This window comes from Oenanthe melanoleuca, chromosome 14, assembly GCF_029582105.1.
Source record: "Oenanthe melanoleuca isolate GR-GAL-2019-014 chromosome 14, OMel1.0, whole genome shotgun sequence".
In the NCBI taxonomy this organism is placed as follows: domain Eukaryota; kingdom Metazoa; phylum Chordata; class Aves; order Passeriformes; family Muscicapidae; genus Oenanthe; species Oenanthe melanoleuca.
In genome coordinates, this window is record NC_079348.1 from 2,492,458 (window position 1) to 2,515,428 (window position 22,971).

The 22,971-nt window shown below is 40.4% G+C and overlaps 2 protein-coding genes across 8 annotated transcripts in view; one reads left to right on the plus strand and one right to left on the minus strand.

The window, feature by feature from the left end:
* Positions 1-3: 3 nt before the first annotated feature.
* On the plus strand, positions 4-18,591 carry USP42 (ubiquitin specific peptidase 42). 6 transcript variants are annotated; one of them, XM_056503572.1, is made up of 18 exons: positions 5-93; positions 3,194-3,335; positions 3,651-3,888; positions 4,636-4,836; positions 5,907-6,017; positions 6,181-6,283; positions 6,450-6,517; positions 6,679-6,749; positions 7,279-7,361; positions 8,665-8,776; positions 9,157-9,297; positions 9,501-9,601; positions 10,065-10,203; positions 10,864-11,589; positions 11,953-12,038; positions 12,604-14,097; positions 14,574-14,863; positions 17,046-18,591. In XM_056503572.1, exons 3-18 carry the CDS (start codon positions 3,660-3,662, stop codon positions 17,084-17,086), a joined length of 3,996 nt encoding a protein of 1,331 aa, XP_056359547.1. In that variant the 5' UTR covers positions 5-93; positions 3,194-3,335; positions 3,651-3,659; the 3' UTR covers positions 17,087-18,591. The 6 variants fall into 6 exon arrangements, with proteins under 6 accessions (XP_056359549.1, XP_056359547.1, XP_056359546.1 ...); XM_056503571.1 differs by lacking the exon at positions 5-93 and adding an exon at positions 679-816; XM_056503574.1 differs by lacking the exon at positions 3,194-3,335 and having other exon boundaries at positions 4-93.
* Positions 18,592-19,116: 525 nt separating this feature from the next.
* Positions 19,117-22,971, minus strand: part of CYTH3 (cytohesin 3) — a 46,986-nt gene continuing 43,131 nt past the window's right edge. For both annotated transcript variants that reach the window (XM_056503578.1, XM_056503577.1), the window contains one exon: positions 19,117-22,522. In XM_056503578.1, coding sequence (XP_056359553.1) covers positions 22,450-22,522 — 73 coding nt within the window. In that variant the 3' untranslated portion in view covers positions 19,117-22,449. The remainder of the gene's footprint in view (positions 22,523-22,971) is intronic.

Below are 22,971 nucleotides of genomic sequence, written 5' to 3' on the forward strand. Positions count from 1 at the left end.
ACGGACTGTAACAGTAGGCGGAGCGGGCCGGGCTGAGGCGGGGGCTGCGGCGAGGGGGACCCGGCAGCGCCGAGTCAAGCGGGGCCGAGCCAGGTAATGGGGCTGGGGGGCAGCGCCGGGCCCGGCGGCGGCCCCGGCACAGCCCGGCGGCACCGCGTGCGCCTCCCGCCTGGAAATCAATGGGCCGGGGGGAGGGGCCGGCCCGGGAAAGGGAAGGGAAAGCGACCGGCGGGAGCAGCCGGCTCAGCCCAGCCCAGCCCACCGCGCCGGGGCGCGGGCCGGGCGCTCGGCCGCTGCCCTCCTGGCTGGCGGGCAGCCGGAGGGGGTGGGACCCCCGGGCGGGGCGGGGCGCCGTCCCCAGCACGCGGCGGAGGGACCCAGCCCCGCCGCCGCCGCCACCCCCTGGGCCGGCGGGACCGGCCCCCTCCCGGCGCGGCGGTGCCTCCGCGCCCGCCCTCTCCGTTACGCGCCGGGGTCCCGCCGGCGCCCGCATCTCCGTCCTCCTACTCCTGCTGCTGGCGGCGTGGGGGATTCGGCGTGGCTGCCCCGCGTCCCGGCGCAGGCGGGAGGGCGGCCGGGACGCCCCAGCCCCACGTCCCGGGGCGGGATCGGCGCCGTGCCCCGCCTGACCCCGCGTTGTTCCCGCTCGGCGTGGCGGTGGCGGTGGCGGCTCCCGCGGCCCCTCCGCCCCGTGCCCGGGGGGCTCCGCGCTCGCTTCGCCGCCCCCCCACCGCGTTGCCATGGGCACGGAGCCGCCGTTGGGCGCCGCCGCCGCGGTCCTGCCCCCGGGCCGGGATGGGACGCGGGCCCGGACAGGTTAGCACGGGGCCGGGCGGCGGAGGCGGCCCGGCACGGCACGGGCGGGGAGAGCGGGGCTGAGGGCCGGGCGGTGTGCGGGTTGGAGGAAGAAGGGCGAGGCGGGAGCTCCTTCAGGGCCGGTTCCCGGTCCCCCTCGTTTGCGTGTCGGGGTGGGTTTTGTTTTGTGTGTGTTTGGGCTCTTGCCGCGCTGAGCGCGGACATGTTGCGTGCGGTGCCCGTCCCTGCCCCTGCCAGCGGCCTTTTTACTCGCGGAGTCAGAACGCTTTCGGGCAGCGGGACTCCTCGGCATGGCAGTGCGAGGGAAAGCGGGTCGGTGCTGCGGGCTTGGCGCTGGCGGTACCGGGGCGGGGGTTCGGTTGTGAGCGGGGTTCGGGGCTCGGGGCCGCCCGTACCGAGGCGCTCGCGGGCGCTCGCGGCGCCGGGCTCGGTCCCGCCACAACCAACGGCCCCGGGACGCGGAGCTCGGAGCGCTCCCCGCCGCCTGCTCACCACGGGTAAACTCATTAATTACTTCCGCCTTTGCTGCCTTTCATTTTGTACCGAAAGTAAAACCGGCGCGGGGCGTGTGTTTGTGTTCCGCGCTGCCCCGGGGTGTTGTTGCTCCCGGCGGCGAGCGCGGCGCGGTGCGGTCGGGGATGGAGCGAGGTGACTGTGCCCGCGCTGCTGCCCGAGGAGTTTCCTCCCGCTGCTTGTTTCTGCCTCGGTGTTGCCCAATGCCGCGCTTGTTTTTGTACACTCGCTGCTGGAAGTGTTTGGCTTGTACTGAGATAAAGGCGCGTACTCCCTGGCTGAACACGGTTCTGGGAGCGGGATCTTGTGTAAAACCCTCCTGAGCTGTGATTTATTGTGTGCAAAGCGGAGGCCAAACATAAATATTTAGATCCGAGTATTAACTGATGCGTGTTGTGATGAGACTGCGAAAAAAGAATCTAAACAACGCTGATGTAACTCTCCAAATGGGAGGAAAGCAAGTATTTGTTGTGTTTCTGCTTGTCAGTATCATACTGGGAGAAGTCTGTTATGGGAATAGCAGAGGTGAAAAGCACTCAGTAAACATGGCAATGTGAATTTATGTTCAGCAGTGCTACAGGAACAGAACCTGTATTTACAGTGAACAGTGGGAGAGCAAAATCACCTGTGTAATGTTTGTGCTGCTTCACCAAAGAGATGTTACATCCAAATTTATTATATTGACAGATTTTTGAAAAAGTGGTGGATCTGAGTTATTCTGGACATCCGTTGATATTTGCAGGTGTCTAGTGTTTGATATCTGGTAATCAGTTGTCAAAATTAATTAGCAAGCTATACAGTGCTGCTCAGTTGTCAAAAATAAATTTAAAAATATGTGAGGCTCCCCTTACTGGTCAGTATAAGGCCAAAGCTTTTTTGTGATAATATTCTGTTTGCTTGTCACTGCAGTCTTGATTCTGGTTTTTGTCCTGCAAATAAGTTCCTAGAATGTTGTTGAAACCCCTTCCCTTTCCATCAGGTAAAGGAGATGTCACCAGTATCTGCAATTTGGAGTCTGGATCTTACCTGAAAATCACTAAGCCCAAGAACTGTCATCTTAGTCTTTGAAATGGAAAAGGATGTCCTCATTTTTCAGTAAAATGAGTGAATTTTTCATTTTTTTTCTGTAATCATCTTTAAAATGGAAAGTGTGTACAAAGTAGATTTTAAATTGAAAATTTAGAGGGGAAAAAAATCTAATTAAAGGTTCCACACATAATTTGTCTTTTGTGGGACTGGAAGTTCTGCGGTTTGCTGTGCTTTGTTTAATCTACCCAAAGTTTTATCATTAGCAATCAAGTTGTGCCATGAATCTGAAACTGCTTCATGCTTTGTTCTCTCAGTTTAGTATTACAAAGCAGGTTATACTTTAAACACTCAGTTTAGTTTATAGTTTACCTAAACTTAAAAAGCCCTACATTATATAGCATGATAGAAGGAAAATTTTACATATAGGAGTTGATAATTGATCATGTAATTATTCAGCAGCTTACTGTGCACACAAAATTACACATATTTAAAGAGGTACCATCTTGAAACATAATCAGCACTTTATAAAGGACTTAGTTATTGCTTTTATTCTTGAGGGCTGAGGATTAGTTTTGCTTTCTTTTGTGGTCATCATTTTCTTTTTATAGTTTACATTCCTCTTTTGTTTTTCCCTAGTTAAACAACTTCACATAAGAACTAAAAAAGATGCTTTTAAATTCAACTTCTTGGTTTCTAAGTAAGCATTGTAAACCTTGGGTGCAAAATACTTCAAGGAGTGCTGCCAAAAGCGTATCCAAACAAATATTTCTTGGAAGGGCAAAAGAAACCCAGGTGGAAATAAATTTGCAAGTGTTTTCTTGCTCTTTTTTCCCAGATTTCTCAGAGCTGTATCCCATGCTCTGTGTCATCAGGGGTGTGTGGTTCCCAGGAGCAGGAAAATGTTGGCCAGACAATTCCTCCTGGATCTCAACAGGCCAGCACTTGATTGTGCCACTTCTTTTAACAAAAAGATCTTGGTAAATATAGTGGTTTAAAATCCTATGTAAGTGTAAGAAATGCCACCAGTCATTAGCTCAGCAGAAGTTAATAACAATATTGATACAGTTTTGATGGAAAAAATCTACTTTGTTTGAATTTAGTTGTTCATTGGGTGGATTTTTTTTTTTTTTTTTTTTTTTGAGTTTTGAGGGTTTGTTCCCTTGTTTGTAATCATTCTGAGCTGTTTAGTTCTTCAAATTCTTTGAGGCTAAGTGACAGGATTTTTCTTAATCTTTCCTTTCTGGAATACTTTGGACGTCCTTATGTCAAACAGAACTTTTGCCTTTTTACAGATATGAACAATGACCATAGTTAACAAGCCAAAATCTTCAAAGTCTAAAAAATCTTCCTCAAGACGGTCTGACAAATCTATGAAACCCCGTACTAAAAAAATGACGTCACGCACTGCAAATTTGGGCCGGGTACCTCCTACAGAAGATCCAAACAAAGTCTCTGTGGACAAAGGTCCTGGGGGGCATATTTATTGTAGATCATCTCAAAAATCAAAGCCTTTTGCCCAAAGAGATCTAGGTAAGTGTTTTCTGTCCTTTTTGTTAAAAGCAAAACCAAAGTAGAAGCAGATTTTAGTTGTTGCATTGCTATAAAATGAGATTACAGTGAATCAAGAGTTCAGCCACAGACTTCAATTTTGTGCATCCCCTAAGGCAGCTGCAGGGATAAGTGTTGCAGAACTTGGGTTTATCTATTTACAATTGATTTGTAAAGTATTTTTTATTTATGTAAAATCAAATATGGGGAGCTTTTCATAATCCACAGATGTACCTAGGTCTCTTCTGTTCTGGAGAGAAAAATATATTTTTCCATGTCTATTCATGGCTTCCATTATTCACAAGTCTTTGAATAATAACACTGCCCAGGAAGAGATCTGATATCTATGGGTTTACTTTCTGTGCTGCTTACTTGTTTGTCTGTCTGAGTTCTTACTGCAAAACCACAAGTGCAAGTTTGTGGTTTAAGTTACAATAAGGAAAAAAATCCAATAATTTAATTAAGATATTAAAGGATATAAAGAAAATGGGTACTAAAATCAGAGTGGTAGTTTGTGTCTTTACTAGAAGAATTAAAACAGATGAATAAACTATTGTCCAAAAGAGAGTGTTGACCAGGAAATTCACAGTGTTAAAGCTGTGCATCATGTGTTGCTGTGTTTTGGAGTAGAGCTGGTTCTTCAGGCTCCTCCTGCAGAATCCTACTTTTTACATACCCTCTTTAAAACAAATCCAGTACAACTCTTTTAAAAATACAAATTTCTTGCAGTTGTTAATGATGGGATTGCTCCGCCACAAAGAATTCTTTTTCCACCTGAGAAAATCTGTATGGATTGGCAGCAAACACAGAGTGTTGGGGTTGGACTGCAGAACCTCGGCAACACATGTTTCCTTAATTCTACTCTCCAGTGTTTGACCTACACGCCTCCTCTTGCCAATTACATGCTTTCACTTGAGCACACCAAGTCATGTGAGTATTTTCTAACACTGTAAATCTGTTGGACAGCTCCAGAGGTGAAAGAAAAACGGGTTCTGTGAAGAAATTCTTAGTTTCTTATTTTATAGAAGTAGTTCTTGAGCGAGAGCTTAAAGGTATTTTTCAGCCTAAATGGTTCTATGATTCTGCTAACAGGAGTTTCAGAATTATAGGAGGCATATAAAGTGAATTTGTTAATTTAATGTGCCATGGTAAAACTTAGAGAAAAGATCATTTCTTGCTTCATGTGAATAATAAAGTACATTGTAAAGTGAGGCATTTGATGAACATTTGGCATTTGGGTTTCCTGCTGGTAGAAAGGTGATAAAATTTAGGATGTTGGTGTTGAAGATTCTTCACAGCTGATATACTGCAGTGCACTAATGCTGTGATAAATTATACGTTCCATGTTGACCCATTAAAAAGCCCAAACATTTTGGGAAGCACCACCAACTAATCTCTTATAAACTCAAGTAGAAATCTGGGGGAGACTGTATGAAAATTTAAGCTGATTTTATTCTAAATAATTAAGTTTGTATTTTTTAAAGCCTGGAATTTGTGTTCTTTGAATTTTTTTATACTTGACTTTATTTAAGCCTAGGGGAGCTTCTTTTCAAATCTATAAATGTGGGTTTTTTTCCTAAGGCACCTGTATGCTTTCTAATCTGGTATCTTAATATTTATTCCTAGAAATTTGATTGTGTTTTATTCCCATATGTAAAAATTATTTCAGTTAAGAATCATGCAATCATTGGAAGGAACCTTCAAAGTTATTTAGTTCCAATCCCCTGCCATGAGCAGGGACACATTTCAGTGGGAGTGTTCCAGGCCAGGTTGGATGGGTTTTGAGCAGCCTGGTCTGTGATTTAAGCAGTTTTATTCTGTACAGTTCTGCATAATAAAATGGCACAAAACTGTTGGGATATTGACACCTTAGTAGAAGAGAATGTACCACAGAGAGTGGATATTGCACTCACAACTTAGGTTGTTATTATTTTGGGGTGGAGTTTTTTTTTTTAGCAATGTGTATTTGACTAGAATGAGATGCTTTCTTCTTTCACTAGGTCATGTAGAAGGATTCTGTATGATGTGCACAATGGAAAGTCACATCAACCAGGTCCTGTGTTGCTCTAACAATGCCATCAAACCCACGTCTGTTATCAATGGCCTTAAAAGTAAGTAGTTTGATATAGGTTTATTTTTAAGTTTCTAAATTTTACAGTGAGTTATTTGATGCATATAAATAATTTTGTTACTTTAAAGAAGAGGTATTTTAGAAATGTGTGTTTTCTTTCATTCTATAAGAAATAAATATATGATGACCTTTTCATTTCTTAGGAATAGGAAAACATTTCCATTTTGGCAGTCAAGAGGATGCACATGAATTCTTATGCTTCACTGTTGATGCTTTACAGAAAGCTTGCTTGAATGGAAGCACCAAGTAAGCATAAATTAATTAAATTTAATTTTTTTCTAGCCCTTCTTACTACTATATTTACTATCATGGATTAAAATCTATCTCATTTGTTTTCATATAACCAAAAATTGTTTGAAGAATTAACTCTGTACTTTCAGTCTACTGAGGTCTGACTCTAATTTATTTCCAGATTAGACAGATCTTCTCAAGCCACCACACTTATTTATCAAATATTTGGAGGATATCTAAGATCTCGAGGTACTTGTAAAAAATTTACTGTCTTTCAAACTGATGTGTGTCTTTTTGCCTGTCTCTAGCAAAGGAGTTTGTAGTTTGACTAAAGTGATGTGTATTAATAATTTAAATTCATGCAGTTAGTCTCACTCACATGATGTTAAGCATTTGTCTTTTGATTCCAGTAAAGTGCTTGAACTGCAAAGCAGTGTCGGATACCTACGAGCCATTTCTTGATGTTACTTTGGATATAAAGGTAAAGTGTTTGTGGGCCTGGCCTGAGATGTGTGAAGGCTTGTAGAGCTTCATAAAATAAAGTCATTTTGCTGAGACACTTATCTTGTTGAATCAAAACAGCTTGGTGGTGGATGGTGGTGTATTGGACTTTGTTGTTCTGTGGAAGCCATGGAAATGCTCTCCATGTTTGGATTGGATTTAAGCTGGAAAAATAATAATTATGGCTACACAAACACTGATATAATCATACTTCTCAGTTATTCTACTTCAATATACATCTATTGTTAGATTGATGGGTTTGATTGCTCTCATTATTGATGCCAAGACATACCACAGATACTGTCTGGCACTGCAAAATTCATTCATTTTGAAGTGGGGTCATTTTGAAATAAGGCAAATATTCAATGAACTTTGTTTCTGTCTCCTCCTTCATGGTGTTTGCTGGTTCAGTTAAGTATAAATTAGCAAGGTTCTCTTGTAAAGTGCTTTTAAGTGCTTGAAACTTTGCATTTTTTGTGACTTAGTGTTCTACTTTCTTACTCATCCAGGCAGTTACATCTGTCACCAGAGCTCTAGAACAATTTGTGAAACCAGAACAGCTGGACGGTGAAAATAGCTACAAGTGTAGCAAGTAAGATTACTTTTAATTACACCTTGATACAAGATACATGTTCAATGCAGTGCATGACTTGGAGGATAAGTTATCTCTTGACTTTGTTCAGCAATAAGACAGACATGGCTTGCAATTTCATTTAGTTTTGTTTACATAACTAATTTACTGAAATCATTCAAAGATTGGAAAATAATGCACTTATTTCTAAATGAGTAATTTTTATATTTCTGTTTGAATATTTGGAAATACATTATAAAAATTGTGTTGCTCACATTAGACTTTTATTCCTAATACTGTCTGTGCTGAGGCTTGTCAGCCTTGATGAGTGTGAAGTTACACTAAAATACTCATGGTCAGAAGGTAAAAGGCATGTCTGATAAGAAGTGTGAGCTGGAGCACAGGGATATGGACAAGGATTTGGGGTGGGAGGCAACACCAGTTTAGTCACACACAAATCCAGAAGTTTAGTGTTTCACAAAAAGTTTGAGAAGAAAGATTTGGTGTATGTACAGTGTAATTACCATTGCTGGCAAACTATTATATTACTTTTCAGTTTCCTTTTTGTTTTCTACCATTATTTTTTCTAATAAGGATTAGTATGGCCTGAAACCTCCATCTCTAAATACAAGTTTCATAATTTTATAAACTACTTTTATTTTTTTCCTCCTGGGTGGCTCTCTTTTGTTCATTGGCTTTCTCCATCAGTTTGGAATTCTGTGCCTTGTATTTTAATACCTGTTTGAAAGAAGGCTGTTAAATTCTTTCTGTTTGTTAGCTCTCAGCAGTATTTTCTTGACAATGTAAAGTGACATGTTTCAGTCTTTGTGCTGAAGGTTGCATTTCAGGACTTAGTCTGTACCTCCTCTGAGTGTGCAGTGAAACAAACAAAATTAACAATTTTGTTTTGAAGGGTTTCAATCTTTCCAGGAAATCTCAGTACAAGAAAACTCAATATTGTCACATGTCTCCTCTTGCAGAATGGCTGTTTCCTTCCAGTGATTTTTTTACATTTTTTACTGTCTTACCTTTTTGACATAAGAAAGATACATGTTCAGGCATTTATTTGGCTGTCAAGAGATAATGTCCTAATTCCTTTATTCTTTTTTCTGTAGAGCTGTCTCTAATATCCTGCTATGTTCTCTCTATTAACAAAGCTGAAATGCAGTCTATGGATTTAAGGAAAGATCTAGCATATAGAAGATCTAGCATAGAAGCAGAATATCTTTCAAATAGCATAAGCATGTGTGAGAGATGAAAATTTGTTTGACTCTGGGTGAGAAAATAATACACTGTTAAAAATATGTCTGTGCTTGTTTTTAAGGTGTAAAAAGATGGTTCCAGCATCAAAGAGGTACACGATACATCGCTCTTCCAATGTTCTCACAATATCACTGAAAAGATTTGCAAATTTTACAGGTGGAAAGATCAACAAGGTAAGTTTGCAGCTGCAATGCTGCTTTATCTTCTCAGAATGGACATTTCCCAAAGAGGAATACTCATTTTAATGTTCACATTTCAGACAGTAACTACAGTGTAAGAGAAGTCGATATGACAACTTAGCAGCTGTGGCTGTTGCTTTCTTTTTAATACTGATACAATTCCTGTGTGACCATAAGAACATACTTTGCCCTTTAAGAGCTAATTCTGTAGAAAATAGCTCCCTGCAGCTTAAGTTGCTAAATGTTGTTTCTGAGAATAGGCATTTTTCAAGTTAATTGAAAAATATATTTATATAGTCCTAGTCTGTGTCTTTTTCAGGCTGTTCCATGAAGTATTTCAGGATAACTTTTGAGTCTTCTTTGTCTTTGTTTAGGATGTAAAATACCCTGAATATTTGGATCTTCGAGCATATATGTCCCAATCTATTGGAGAACCCCTTATCTATGCTTTATATGCAGTTCTTGTTCATAGTGGCTTCAACTGTAATGCTGGACACTATCTCTGCTTCATTAAGGTAGGGATCAGCTCAACTTCTAATAGGATAAAACCTGTGCTGGCAAAAAAATTAAAATGTTACTGGTAGTCACTGGTTTTAGGGAAAAACATTGCATCATGTGCTTTGTTTGCTTTGTTTTAGTATGCTTTGTTCTGCAGTGCTCTATCTGTGATGTCCTTTGGAACACATGCAATTCATCTGAAGATATTCTTTGTTTGCAGGCTGGTAATGGACTTTGGTACCGAATGAATGATGCCTCAGTAGAGCTTTCTGATATCAAAACAGTTCTCAATCAGCAAGCTTACGTACTTTTTTATATCAGGTAATTACACTAGATGTGCTCTGAATATTTTTACTATCAAGTTGCTGATACTTTTCTTGTTTTCAAGTCTTTTTCTTTTCACCCAATATAGGAATATAGGAATATTTCAATATAGGAAAATATTACTATTTGTATATTTCTGTCTAAGTGGAAATTCCCCGTGTCATTTATTACCTTTCATTGCTTGACCTTAAACTCCTGCACTTGGGCATGCTGCTTTCTATCTGCTCTCTGTAGCTGGCCAGTTTAGAAAAGAGGAGAAATCATGGCCATAGATGGTGTGAGGCTGAGTCATTGCTCTGCAAAGGACAGTCATTGTAGGAAGACCATTATCTAATCTTCAGTTTATAGTCTTGCCTGAATCTTGCAGATGTGTCTTTGGTGTCATTACACTGTTGCTGTGAGATGATGGGGTGGGGTTTAAGGCAGGACTGGGCTGTAAGAAGAGCTGCTGTCTCTGCAGGCGCTACGATCTGACGCTGGGCGAGCGAGCGTTCTACCTGCCCGCGCCCTCCTACCCGCGCTCCTTCCTGGGCCAGCGCGGGGCCAACAGCAAGCAGGCTGCCTTCATGGGACCACGGCTTCCTCCTCACATGATCAAGGTAACTGCAAGGGGGCAGACAGCACCACCAAATTATAGTGGGTTTTGATGTGGAACGGGGTTTTTGAGTTTTGTTTTCCCTTCCACGCTGCGGGTTTCTTCACAGCCCTCGTGCTAGAGCCAGATTATTCAAACAGTGGCTAATCTTTAATTGTGCAGTCATACCCTTCCAGCTCAGCTTTCTAAAGCCTGAGATCTGTGCTCTTGAGACAGTTTAAGCAGTCTATTAATGCCTAAATAATTGAAATTTTAAAAGTAGTCTATCAATGCCTAAGTAATTTAAATTTAAAAAGTAAATATATGCCCCGTCCCTATCAGTGTCACTTTAGTTGAGACAGCGATAGAATACAGATTGTCTTTTTCCTGAGTACTAGGAGAATTATTCCAGTGTTGCTGGAGAGTGTTTAAAAAGGAGAATAAATATTTTTTGAATAGTTTTCATTGATGTTAAGTTGCTTGGGGGGTGTCAAACTGATGCTGATTTGATACCAAAGGCAGGATTTACACACACTTGTTGAACGTGCATTTATATTGGAAGGGATATGAGGTTTCTTCTTAGATGTTGTGGCAATCTGTAGAACAATTTAGTGTGAGAATTTAATGTGAAGCTTCCAATGCTTTGTGTTTGAACATGTCCATCTTACAATCTCTTCAAATCCAGAATTCAAGTCGTTTAAATGGAAATGGACCCTTAAAAGAAGATCCCAGTACTGTTGGTGTTGCTGTGAAAAGGCCTTCTTCAGCTCCACCAACAGCTTGTGTTCAGAACTGGGCAATTTCCAGGCCTTCCATGGCAGACCCTTCCAAGCCCCAGAAGATCACCATCAGTATTCACAACAAGCTGCCCGCCCGGCCGGCGCTGCCGCTCGAGTGTCCGAGCAGCGCTGTGGAGGAGGAGGAGCTGAAGCCCCTTCCTTCAGCCACAATTACAAACTCTTCCACAGCAGAGCCTACCTCAAACCTCTCCACAGTGTCAGTTGCTACTAATGTCTCCAAGCAGGAGGTTCCTGATGAAATCTTTGTTGAGCCAGCAGTGAATGGAAACCCTAAGCTCTGTTCTGATAGCATGGTCCCTTACGGGGCAGAACCTTCAGGAAAAGCCGAGGAGTCCAAGGGCTTGTTCAAAAGGAATTGCAATGTCATATCTTCCAATGGAATCCTGCTTGGGAAGGTGGTCCGTACATTGCATAATTCCCATTCATCCTCTCAGAATGCTGAAGAAAGATCCCAGCATGAGCTGCCAAAACTTGATTCCTTAAATGGTGCTATTAGTTTAGATAATGAATATAAAGAAAATGGACTGAAACTTGATGATTCCACTTGCCAAGTCCAACCCATTAAACCTTCTGAGATTTTCTTCTCTAAAGCAAATGGAGTGCTTGAAACGGTGAGTTACATTTGTTCATCTGGACTTTCTCACCTATGATATATTCAATATTCATCAGCACTACAATGTGGAATACCAAGAAAACGGCACAGATCTCATCCTAACCCTTTGTGCTATTATCCCACTGAATTTGCAGAGCTGAGCTGACATATGACATATGTCAACATAAGAAAAGTTGAGGGAGATAATACTTCATAAGTTTCATAAAATACATTTTTGGGAAGAGGGGGATGATGTGGAAAGTGGGAACAGTGCAGGTAACTCAGTGTGATCTTGTTTAACATCTAATATTTGTCAGCAGTAGTTTTCTACTAAAAAGTAGCTTTTTCTTTCTGCTTGTTAACTTCTGTGTTTTAATTGTAGATGCCTAAAGCTTTGTCACCAGATCCTCAAGGTATCTTAGAATCTCTTACATACAGCCAGTTGAACAGCTTGTCAGAGGAAAAAAGGTAAAATGACTATACTCTGATTAAAACAAGATTTCCTACAAGTTTATTACTATTTTACCCATCTACTAATACTGCTTAAGAGATTTACATCAATACAGAGAATTGCACATTCTGCATCTGGCATTGCAGACATCAGCATTGGGCACACATTATTCTGATGCTAAATACAAGCAGATACTTTCACAGGATGTTTTTACATTTTTCTTCCATTGTCTGGAATACTTTTTCTAATCCTCTTTCCCTTTTTTTGCATCCTAGCATGAGTGAATGTAAATTCCCGCAATCTGCTCTCCCACTTGTGAGAGTGGGAAATCTGTGTGTTTACCTTTTTTCTAACTGGGAGAGTAAATACAGTTGTTCTGCCTATTGATGATATTCAGAGCTGTAAGTGGAATGAGTTGGATGTGTTGGGAATGGGTTTTTTAAGGCAAGACCTGCAGAATTGAGAGAAGAAAAACTTACCATGGGAACTGAGGGAGGTGTAAGAATGGTTTTCTAAAAACTATCTTTCAGAGTTTTAGATGGACTTTTACAAGCTAAAAATATGTTTTTTATTTTTGTGCAGTGTCTCTGGACCTCAGAAATCTTCTGACAACGATGGAGTTATGGAAACTGTAGTGATGGAAGCACTGTTTGCCTATGAAGAATCCAGGAAGGTTCCTTCCAACTTTAGCTGTGAGGTTGAGAAACTTTTTACTCAATCAGATTCTGAAACCATTTTTACCAAAGAAGAAGTTGCTGAAAGTATTATAACAAAAGCTGATAATGCACATCTCAATATCAATGGTCAGCACAAGGTTAGGAAAAAATCTTTGGATACTGAAGGTGAATTCCTTGGGCAGTGTGAGTCTGAAGACAGAGATAAAGACAAGCTAAGAAGATCAAAAGAACCTGAACTCATTTCAAAAGAAAATCCTTTGTACATCAAAGGGTCTCCTGAGAGCAAAGAGAAATTAGGGCAAACTTCCTCTATAAAGCCTGACATTGAATGTAGTTCTAAAAAACTTGCATCTCTAGATATTACAGATAAATGCCAAGATACAAAGGACATTTCTAATAACTATGTAGAGGTACCACCCGTTAATGACTCTTCTATTACAAAGCTGGATAAGGTATTGGAAAGTCAATTTTCTAGAGCAGATGAGGGGCTGAGTAATAAAATATGTGATGATGATGATGATGATAAACATATGAAAAAGAATAAGAAAAAAATCCATGACTCTAAAAGAACTGACAAAGAGCACTACCGGAGGAAGAGAGAAAACTCGGACACTGAGGAGAGGGAGAGGCAAACCAGAAACAAACCAGATGATCATTCCCACAGGAGGGGGAGCTCTCACAGCGTGGAAACAAACAAGCAAAGCCGTCATAAGCAGGAGTATTGCAGTGAGAGCAAGTACAGATCCTCCCACAATGAAAGAAACAGTCCCAGTAATGGCAGGAGCTCAGGAAAATATTCCCGTTACAGATCCCGGAGCAGAGAAAGGACAGATCCAGACAGGAATAGGTATTACTATTCCAAAGGAGACAGACCTTGGATTAGAGAGAGATACTATCAAGATGAACCACGGAGATGGGAAAAGTGCAGATACTACAATGATTATTATTCCTCCCATGGAACAAGGGATGGTAGGGAGAGGAGGTCCTCTCATTGTGATAAAGACTATGACAAATTAAACCAAGCTTACAGCAGGTCACACAAGGATTATCATTGCAAAAGCAGATGGGCTCACAGCACATTCTCCCGAGAGGAGGATGTGCATCACTTCAGCAGCCACAGAGCAAACTTCCACCATTGTTCAGTACCTCAGCAGCACTCAGAAAAATACTCTCGTGAAAGGCATGCACTTCCACCAGTGTCAGCTCACTCAAATTTTGAGGACTCTTCCCGGGAAAACGAAAAACTAAGAAATGGCAAAAGGAAATACTCCCACCAAGAAGAAAGTGGAAGTGACATAGAAAAGAAATGCCGAAAGACAGATGACCAAAGAATCAAAAAGTATAAGAAGGTCAAGAAGAAAAAGAAGTCCAAAGATAAACATCGAGAGAAGGATTACAAGTAAGCAAGGATTCCAGCATAATCAGCAAGTTTTTCCTAATTATTTTTCTGGGTATTTCTCATGTCTGCCTTTTTTCCATTGTTTCTAAGTAACTTATCTGTCATAATGTGACGGGATCATGCTATTAGGTTGGCCAAGAGAAGATAGGAAAGATGTTGCTGAATTGTGTTAGAACACTAGAGCTGGACAATGTAGTCAGAATAACATCTGCACACCGTTCTTGATTAGGTTCCAATTTTAATTTTTTTTTTTAGCTCCCTATATGCCTGTTAACGATTTGTGTACAATCCAGGACCTCTTGGCCTTCATTCTGAGGGCTTAAAGTTGCTGCGTCTAAATTAAGTTAGATGTGCAGAAAGTACCACAAAGTAGCAAACACTCTGCAAGTCGTCACCTGTGGTAAATAAATAACATTTCATATATACATCAAGTGCCACATCTGTTTTTCTATTTTTAACTTGCATGTTTCCTTCAGACTTTATGATTTGGATTGCTCTGTGCTCCACTTTGACAATGACAATCGCAAACATAAGAAAAAGAAGAAAAAGAAGCACGAAAGGAAACTGAAAGACTTATTGGAATATTTAGATCCTCGTTTCCAGAAGAAAACATGGGAGAAGAAGGAAGAGTCCCGTTCTCCAGATGACCATTTAAGTGAGCAATACAGAAACCAGGGCAGTAAACAGCCCTACAAGGAAGAGAAGCCTTCTGGTGCAGGTGACAGCAAGAAATACAGCTCCATGGCATCCACTGAGTATGTCAGAGGTAAGGGGCCCTGGGATGTTGGCAGCACTCCTGGTTATTCATAACAGTCTTTAAATGCTTGTGTGATTAAATCCCTGCGTTTTATCACAGCTTCCAAACGGTATCATGGCAGGGGGTTGGAAATAGATGATCTTTAAGATCCTTTCCAACCCAAACTATACTATAATTTAAATAAAATACTCCATTCAGCTGTTCATAGCATAGAAATAGTGCTGCTTGCTCACTCAGAATAACAGGAGTTGTGATAATACTGAAATATTGTTGGTCCAGGTGTAGCTGTGCCTTCTCCTAAGCACAGCTGTCAAACGTCCAGAGGACATTCACAGTTTAACACCTGGAGAGTGTTAAATTCCTGCTATTTTTTTATTCAGTCATGGGGCTTTTCTGTTAGTGTAGGCTTAACAATACATAGAGGTGGGCCGAGGAAACAGCTCTTCCCCAGTTTATAATACTTGAAAGTCTGGCTTCTTACAAAAAAACCCAAATATGAATTTGTGTGCCTAAATTTACACTAAGCTCTCAGCTGTTGCTTGTCATAATCTCAACTTGGGCTTGCAGTAGATAAATTAATTAGTTTAAATTAATTAGCTCTAAAATTATGCAATGAAGATGATTGCACACTGCAACAAATTCAACATTTAAAATTGAACTTGACAACATTTCCCATGAAATTTTTGCTGAACAGAAGTGTTTATTATAGAAATAAAACCTTATTAAATGCCTATTATCTGACATAAACCAGTTCCAGTTACTCATCTATTTTAACAGAAAACCAAAACAATCCCCTAACTATTTACTCAAAAGCTAAGTGAAGTCATCCCTGAAGAAAACAGCTTACTATCCAAAAGCCAGTTTCATTTTTAAATTTTCTACATTTTCTATGTACCCATGGTTCTAGTCATGTTGAAACTGTCATTATTATAGCACAGAAAACAAGAGAACTGAAGAAGTTTAATTAAAAAGTTAAAACTTCTTTCATGGGGTTGCCACACTTAGGCAAATTGCCACAGTCAGTTCACTGAATTCTTGCACTGGAAAGTTTACTCAAGGCAAAGGGGAAATGCATTTGTGGAAAACTGATTGTACTTGAAGACAGAGATAACCAAAAGTTCTATTCTAAAAACAGAGAGTGGAGGGAAAGCTGATTGTTCACCCATTATTCTTTAACGTGAAAAATTTAAGAACTGAAGTCTTTCAAATCCTAATGTGGTAAAAGGAGACTTCTTTTATAATACTCATGTCCAAAATAACCCTTAGTGCACTAAAAGGCTCTGTTCTAGCTGAATCAGGAACTGAACAGAATAAAATGCTCGTGCTCAGTAGTGGTTTGGCCTTAGTGATTCTCTGGCCAGCAGGTGGCAAACTCGGGTTTTCCCAGACCAGTCAGGTTTAGTGAGGAATTAAATGTTCCACATCTCCCTGCTCAGGGCAGGGGAGGAGAAGGAGCTGTTTGTTCACTGCTGAACATGCTGCTCACAACACGAGGGGGAGACAAGGGCTGCCAGAAGCAGTTTAAGTCTTGAGAGTTTTAGTATTTCCTCATCCTTCCTGGATGGTAATTAGCTCCATCTTCTGGAAGGTCAGTATCTTTATTTTTTTTTCTTTTTTTTTTTAATGGGTCTCAAGTAGGATTCTGTGAAGATGAAAGCTGCTTTCTAAAGAGGCCACTTTGGCCATGTTTTTGGAGTACTGGAGCATCTAAAGGACAGGCAGGGAGCCACTGAGGAATTGTGGGGTTGTGCCTTTTCATCTGACTCCTGTTATTTTGAATAAATTAATAAGGATGAAAACAGCTAGTGATAAGTTGTGGTTTAAGAAAAATTTACACAGGAGAGGGGAAGCAGCTTTGAAGCAATTCTTTGAAGGCTCTGCCTTTGTGGCTATGATTTGGTCAGTCTGACCACAAGATTGTTACTAAAACAACAAAGCTTTCTAGGCAAAACTTCAATTAAATTGGATTCAGCCAAGGTCCAACACTTGCTGTTAAAGCAGGTGGCTCTGTCCTAAGGCTCTGTACAGTTCAGCAGCCTGAGCCTAGAACTGGGGTGCAGCTGCTGTGTGAGAAGTTGGATCCTGTCCTGGGGGAGCAGATGGAGCTGGGGCAGCTCTGAGCTTGTCTTTTAGAGCCAGTTTAATCTTTAATGTCACAGCAGGACTGACCTTGTTTCCTTTTGCCTTTCAGGTGTGGAGCTGACTGAAGAAAGCCTTCAATACTCAGACTGAACCCACCACCAACCCCAAGGACTTCTGACCACCAACCCCAACAACCCTTCACCTTCAAAACCAACAACTTCTCATCATCAAAACCAACGACTTCTTACCTTCAAACCTGACATTACCAGTGACCATCAAAACTTAAAATTTATTATCAATTACCATCAAGACAAAATCCAGTCATAAGTGGTGCTTAACATTTCTGTACAGAATTTTACCATGTAAGAACTTTTTTTTAGTTTTTAACTTGAGACTTTCTTTTTTAAAATATACTTCTAATCCAAAAGGGTGAAAACTTTTTACAACTGCTGAACATTGTAAATTACCACATGAATATCTCACTGAGCTGAGATAATGCCCTGGAATAGACCATCTCAAATGCTGCTTAATTACAGACTCAGGTTGACTTTATGTTATTCATGTAATGTTACTCCAAGTTAAGACATCTGGTGCAAGAGCGACCAGGAATTATAAAAGTTGCAACTGACAGTCTGTATATTTAATTTAAAGACTTATTTAAAACTTCACGAGTTTTGCAAGAGCTTCATTTTTTTTTTTTTTCTGTGGTCTGACACTAGAAACTAATTTACTTCACAATTGAGTTATATTCAAGATCTGAAGAAAATCTTCTGGTTTTCAGCATTGTGAAACAACGAATATGCAGTTCTGAATGTATCTCTCAAGATTATTTGTATATTGTTCCATATGTTTTTATTACATTTTCTTAATATACTGTCATTTGTCTTAAGTCTCAGTTGTCTGTTTTGTCTCTCTAAAGTGTCTAGTTACAGACAAATTCATACTGTGATTTTTATTTTTATTATTAAATGCTATCAAACTGTGATGCACTTATTATTCACTGGTCCTGCATCAGGAGATGAGTGGGGAACCTGTATTAAATACAGTTCATCTGAATAATCTGTCTGGTTTATACAAGCTGTGTTGTTCAGAGATGTCTAAAGTTTGATCTTTGTTTTTTTAAAGATAAAAAGCACTTGCCCCACTGTAAATATATAGCATGTAAAATTTATATAGTATATAAATACAGCAAAGTTAAAATGGATTTTTACTTGAGTTTTACTTGAGTTATTTAACGTGCACTGTGAGATGGGAGCTGACAGCTGTCAGAGTGTGTTTGACACTTGAGAAGTCACATCTTCCTCTCAGTGTAGGGGAGAAGATGCTGTTGGTAAGAGCCAGAGAAGATCAGTAACCTGGGACTGCAGCTGCCTAGCCAAGGATGCAGAAGGCTTCTCCTTTGAACTTGAAGCTTCCACAGCCAGGTACCCAACTGGGAGTTCAGCACGAGCTTGGTATTATGTGTGACAAAAAAAAAAAAAAACCAAACAAAAAAAAGGTAAAAGAGAGCAAGGTTAATGTCTCACTAAATACTTTAAAAAGTAATATTTTGGTACATGGAGAACACCATTAAGCCAAACCATAATGTACCTGCATAATGTTCCTATGGCAACAGTTATGTGACGTTACATAAAGTAACATGGCAAAGTAACCAACGTTCCTGTCCTGTATCTGGCTTTTTTTTCCTCTTTTGTCCTCTGGCTGCAAGATTTGGTGTCTTGTCCTTTGTCTGATGGGTAACTCCAGCACAAGTGTCTCAAAGGAGTTTGTGTTGCTGCTGTGCCTCCCTTCAGAGCCCCAGAGGGAGGAACTGCACTCGGTGGCACTGCCCCAGAGCTGGGAGCAGCAGCACCTGCTTCCAATTGCTAATTGAGGAAACTAATTAATGCTCCAGGAGCAGAGATCCACTTCCCCCCACAGCTACTGAAACTCCTGGCAGGGAATGGATAAAATACCTCAATTTAGGGTGGCTCTCAAGGGAAACCAGCTTTTACTGGAGTCACACTCCTGTGGTACCACACTTTACTGAAACATTTTGCAGTTGAAGGGTTTTTTCTCTGAAAAATTAAAACTTATAATTTAAATTACTGTGCCTAAGGGTAGGGAAAAGAGGCCTTTTACCTTAACCTCTTAAGAGTCAGCAATTGCCTTCCATGAATTCCTGGTAAAGGAGAAGACAGTACAGTTTCACACTTTATTTTTGAGAAAATTGACAGATTTAAGCAACACTTCTTAATGATAAATGAAAACATTAATATTGCAGTGGCTTTACAGAACATCACCGTTATAACAATGATTGATACAGAATGTCATGCAAATCACTTGTATACACCAAGTAATACTCATATCAATACATACCTGTACAATATTTACATTTTATATTTAAACTCTAGCTAGAAACATTTTCCAAGAAAATATAGAAATGAAACTGGTAAGCCACAAGTCTTAATTTGTAGTATCTGGTCTACAACAGACCTAGCTTTTCCAGCAAGCATATCTACATAGATATGTAATAAATCTTAAAAATATGCAGTTTTTTTAATATATGAAGCATTATAAATGCTGCTCACTTTATAAAGGTTCAGTTTTGTACCAGTTTAAAATGGTTCAAAATGCTAAGTGACGCAGAGCTTATTTTTCAGAACATTGTAAAATTTAAGTCAGTCCAGCTGAGCTTAAGTTTTGTGTACAGTTCCCTCCCAGCTGCACTGGCACCACAGCTCTCACTGTCCCTGCAGCTGTAGAGGGCAGGGTCAAAAGCAAAGAGCTCAAGAATTACTCAAGTTTCAGTGCCACAGGAAGGGAGAACCTGTTGTCCCCAGAGGACTTTTCCTCAGCATGGCCAAACTGTAACAGATCCTGCTTTAGGCCACAGAGCAGCCACTTTCAGTAGCCACTCCTGGACTTGTAGCCCAATAAAAAAGGGAAAGGTTGAGAGATTTTTCTTCACCCTCGTGGATAGTACCTGATATGGCCAAAATTTTCACAAGCCACTTTGTTTTACTGGCCTCGTGGCCAGTGGAAATTTTGGGCCAGTTTCACTCCCTGTTAATACTGTTACAAAGAACATTTGAAATCAAATATTAAAACACACAAAAATGCTATTCCATTAGCTTTGGTAAATTAAATAGATACACTGAGCACCACAAGTAGCTGTTTAAGATGTTGCATTTCAATGCTAAGAAACAATATATTTCCTGCTATAATATCCTCAGTTACATGTTACTCTAAATAATTATTTCTGCTGGATATAAGAACTTCAAACTAAATACAGCAAATTAACTGTCAAGGCCTTTCCTTCATGCTTATAGGCAGACATCCTCACCTGGTTAAATAAATAGATTTCCTCAAAGGTGGTATTTCAGAAGATAAGAATTGATACAAAAGTGCTTCATGGCTTATTAATGCTTTTGTAATCTCACACTTCTCCAGAAATACTGTATTTTCTGTTTTTCACCTTTATGCTCACTAGTACCACTGATTTGGCTTGTCACCATTTGCATTACAAATCTACTTGTCCAAAGCCAAGACTGATGTAGGCAGTGCTTGAAAAAAAATGTCACTGCAGAACAGAAGACTTAAAGTAAGAGCTGGCAGCAGCTCCATCATTGTGCTGCTTTGCAAACACAGGACACACAACTTAATTTCTATAAAGAGTTTAAATGTATTCCATTAAGAAAAGATCCCCACACTGACACTTATTCAAGGATTCTACCTCCTCTGGCTGAGTTTTACTCCTTTGGAAGCACTAAGATTTAAACATTCACCCAAGGAATTCCACACACCCTGGGGAAAATCTAAAATGCAGGAAGGCTTACTTTGTTCTTTTCCTCCCAGCCTCTTTTGCAAACATGCAATAAAGCAAAACACTCACAAGGCTGACACCCCATGCAAAACAAGGCAAATCAGTAAGACAGAACAGTGAAACAGACTCTCCCTTAAAGTTCAAAGGAGATTTCAAACAGATCAGCTTGGTAAGTCTGTGGGTTTGCCAGTGCAGCACATCCCCCTACAGCAGACCCAGAGGTGCTCCCATAACCAACAAGCAAAGCTGCTTTAACATTTTGGGTCTCCAACACACTCACTGGCACAGTAGGCAGGGCTCAGGCTCAACAAGTTTGGGAAAAACTGAGTAGTAACAGAAGCAGTAGAGTCAAAACCTCCCATTTTTTGCCCCCATTGTGGAATTAGGGGCTTTACACCTTAAGAATAGTATGTGTGCTATCAACAGAAAAACATTGGAGTAAAATCTGCTGCAGCAGTTGATGTGTTCCTGAAAGACCCATCACAGAAAGATCTTTACAGGTTTCAAAAGCAGAGAGACATGCCTGTGGGGAAGTCTAGCTGCACCAGGTAATCAATACTTTATTTTTTAGTAAAAATGTCTATTTTTTTCAATTTCAACTGCTGTTGCACAAACTGAAAATTGCCTTTATGAATGCAATAAAAATACTGAACTTGTATGAACTTGCACAAACTCTGTATGTCCCAAGTTTGTTATCAAGCAAAGGAATGAATCCTGCTTGCTTAACTCTGCAGGGCTGCATCTTAGAGACAATTCACCTTCTTGGCTTCTCCATTTAAAAACAGTCAATGCATCTGAATTTATTTGGGGGGGTTTTCACATGCAAGGCCTAAAATCACCCAAGCCCTGTCATTTCTCTCCTTTAGTAGTAACTTAGTGTTAATCAAACTATAGCATCTCAAACATAAGAAGGACATTACTATATAAAAAGCAGATTAAACCAGTCGTTTGTTAGTGTTTGTTGTGAGTGTATGAGCAGACAGGAATGAGTTTTAGCCAACTGGCAAACACCAGATGACATCTGGCACTTCATGTCACAGCAACAGTCTCAAACCTCTGCTGCTGGGCCCTGCCTGGGTTTCAGTGCACACTGACAAACCTTTTGGCACCACAAGGTACCCACTGAGCTGCCAGTCACTGTGTTTCTGAAGAAAAGCTATTTCCATACAGGTAGGAGAGGAATCCTGAATGAGAGCTGCACTCAGCTGTTACTGTGAAACACACACGACTGAAAACTGACATTGGATTGTGAGGTTTCTGCTGACAGGAAAATGCAGTGCCAGATCATGCTGTGCTCCACTGTTGGTGCTGCACTTTAGTGAGAACTCAAAGTCTTATAATCACTCCTTCTTTTATGGGAAATGTGCTCAGGTAACAGGTAGAGGACATTTTAGTGTTAGCCCTGAACTCCTTCCCTCCCAGCCCAAGTAAACTGGAATTGTCACTAATGCAAGTGAAAAAAAAAAATCTTCCATGTGTTCAGTTGAAATAAGTTCAATATAATAATTCTCTGGGATTTGAAGCTTACTTCAAATGATATACCAGTAACTATTCACCCCCAAAAGTTATGCCAAGTTTTTATGCCATAGTAAAATGTATATATATATGTATATATATATATATATATATAAAATTTACAGTTGTCTTCATTTAGTTTGTCCAATTCATCACTCCACAGTATGCTCAGTTATAGGTTGCTGATCATATTCTATTTCTTATTTGCAATTCTTCTTTTCCTTGTTGCCAGCATATCATAAAAGGGATCCCTGCTGATACTTGCTCTGAAAGAGAAAAAAGGAATCATTGGTTTGGTTAACAAATACCTGGTTTTGAACACTAAAACTTTTGTTCTCTCTTCCTTATGGATGACTCCACACTCTAAAGATGGATGGCTGACTTCTAAACACCACAGATATTTCTTCAGCACAAGGTGCTATTCCACTGTGATTTGTGTAGAGTTCACACCTTCACACCTTGAATATTATTTCTTTTAGTGTGGGTGTGCTTAGAAACCTTCCAACATAAAGTCCAGCTGTAGATGTTCAAAGCTGCTTGTGAACATGCTTAAGATACATGTCACTAAAGTTGGGTGAACTAAGAATCCAATAGAATTAGGTTTAAAGACAATTCCCACAAGGTTTCACATTTGCACAGAACAATAAATCCATATTCTCCTCATTTGAGTTAGCAGCACGATTTCCTTAGGACCAAACAGTAACAGATTTGTATC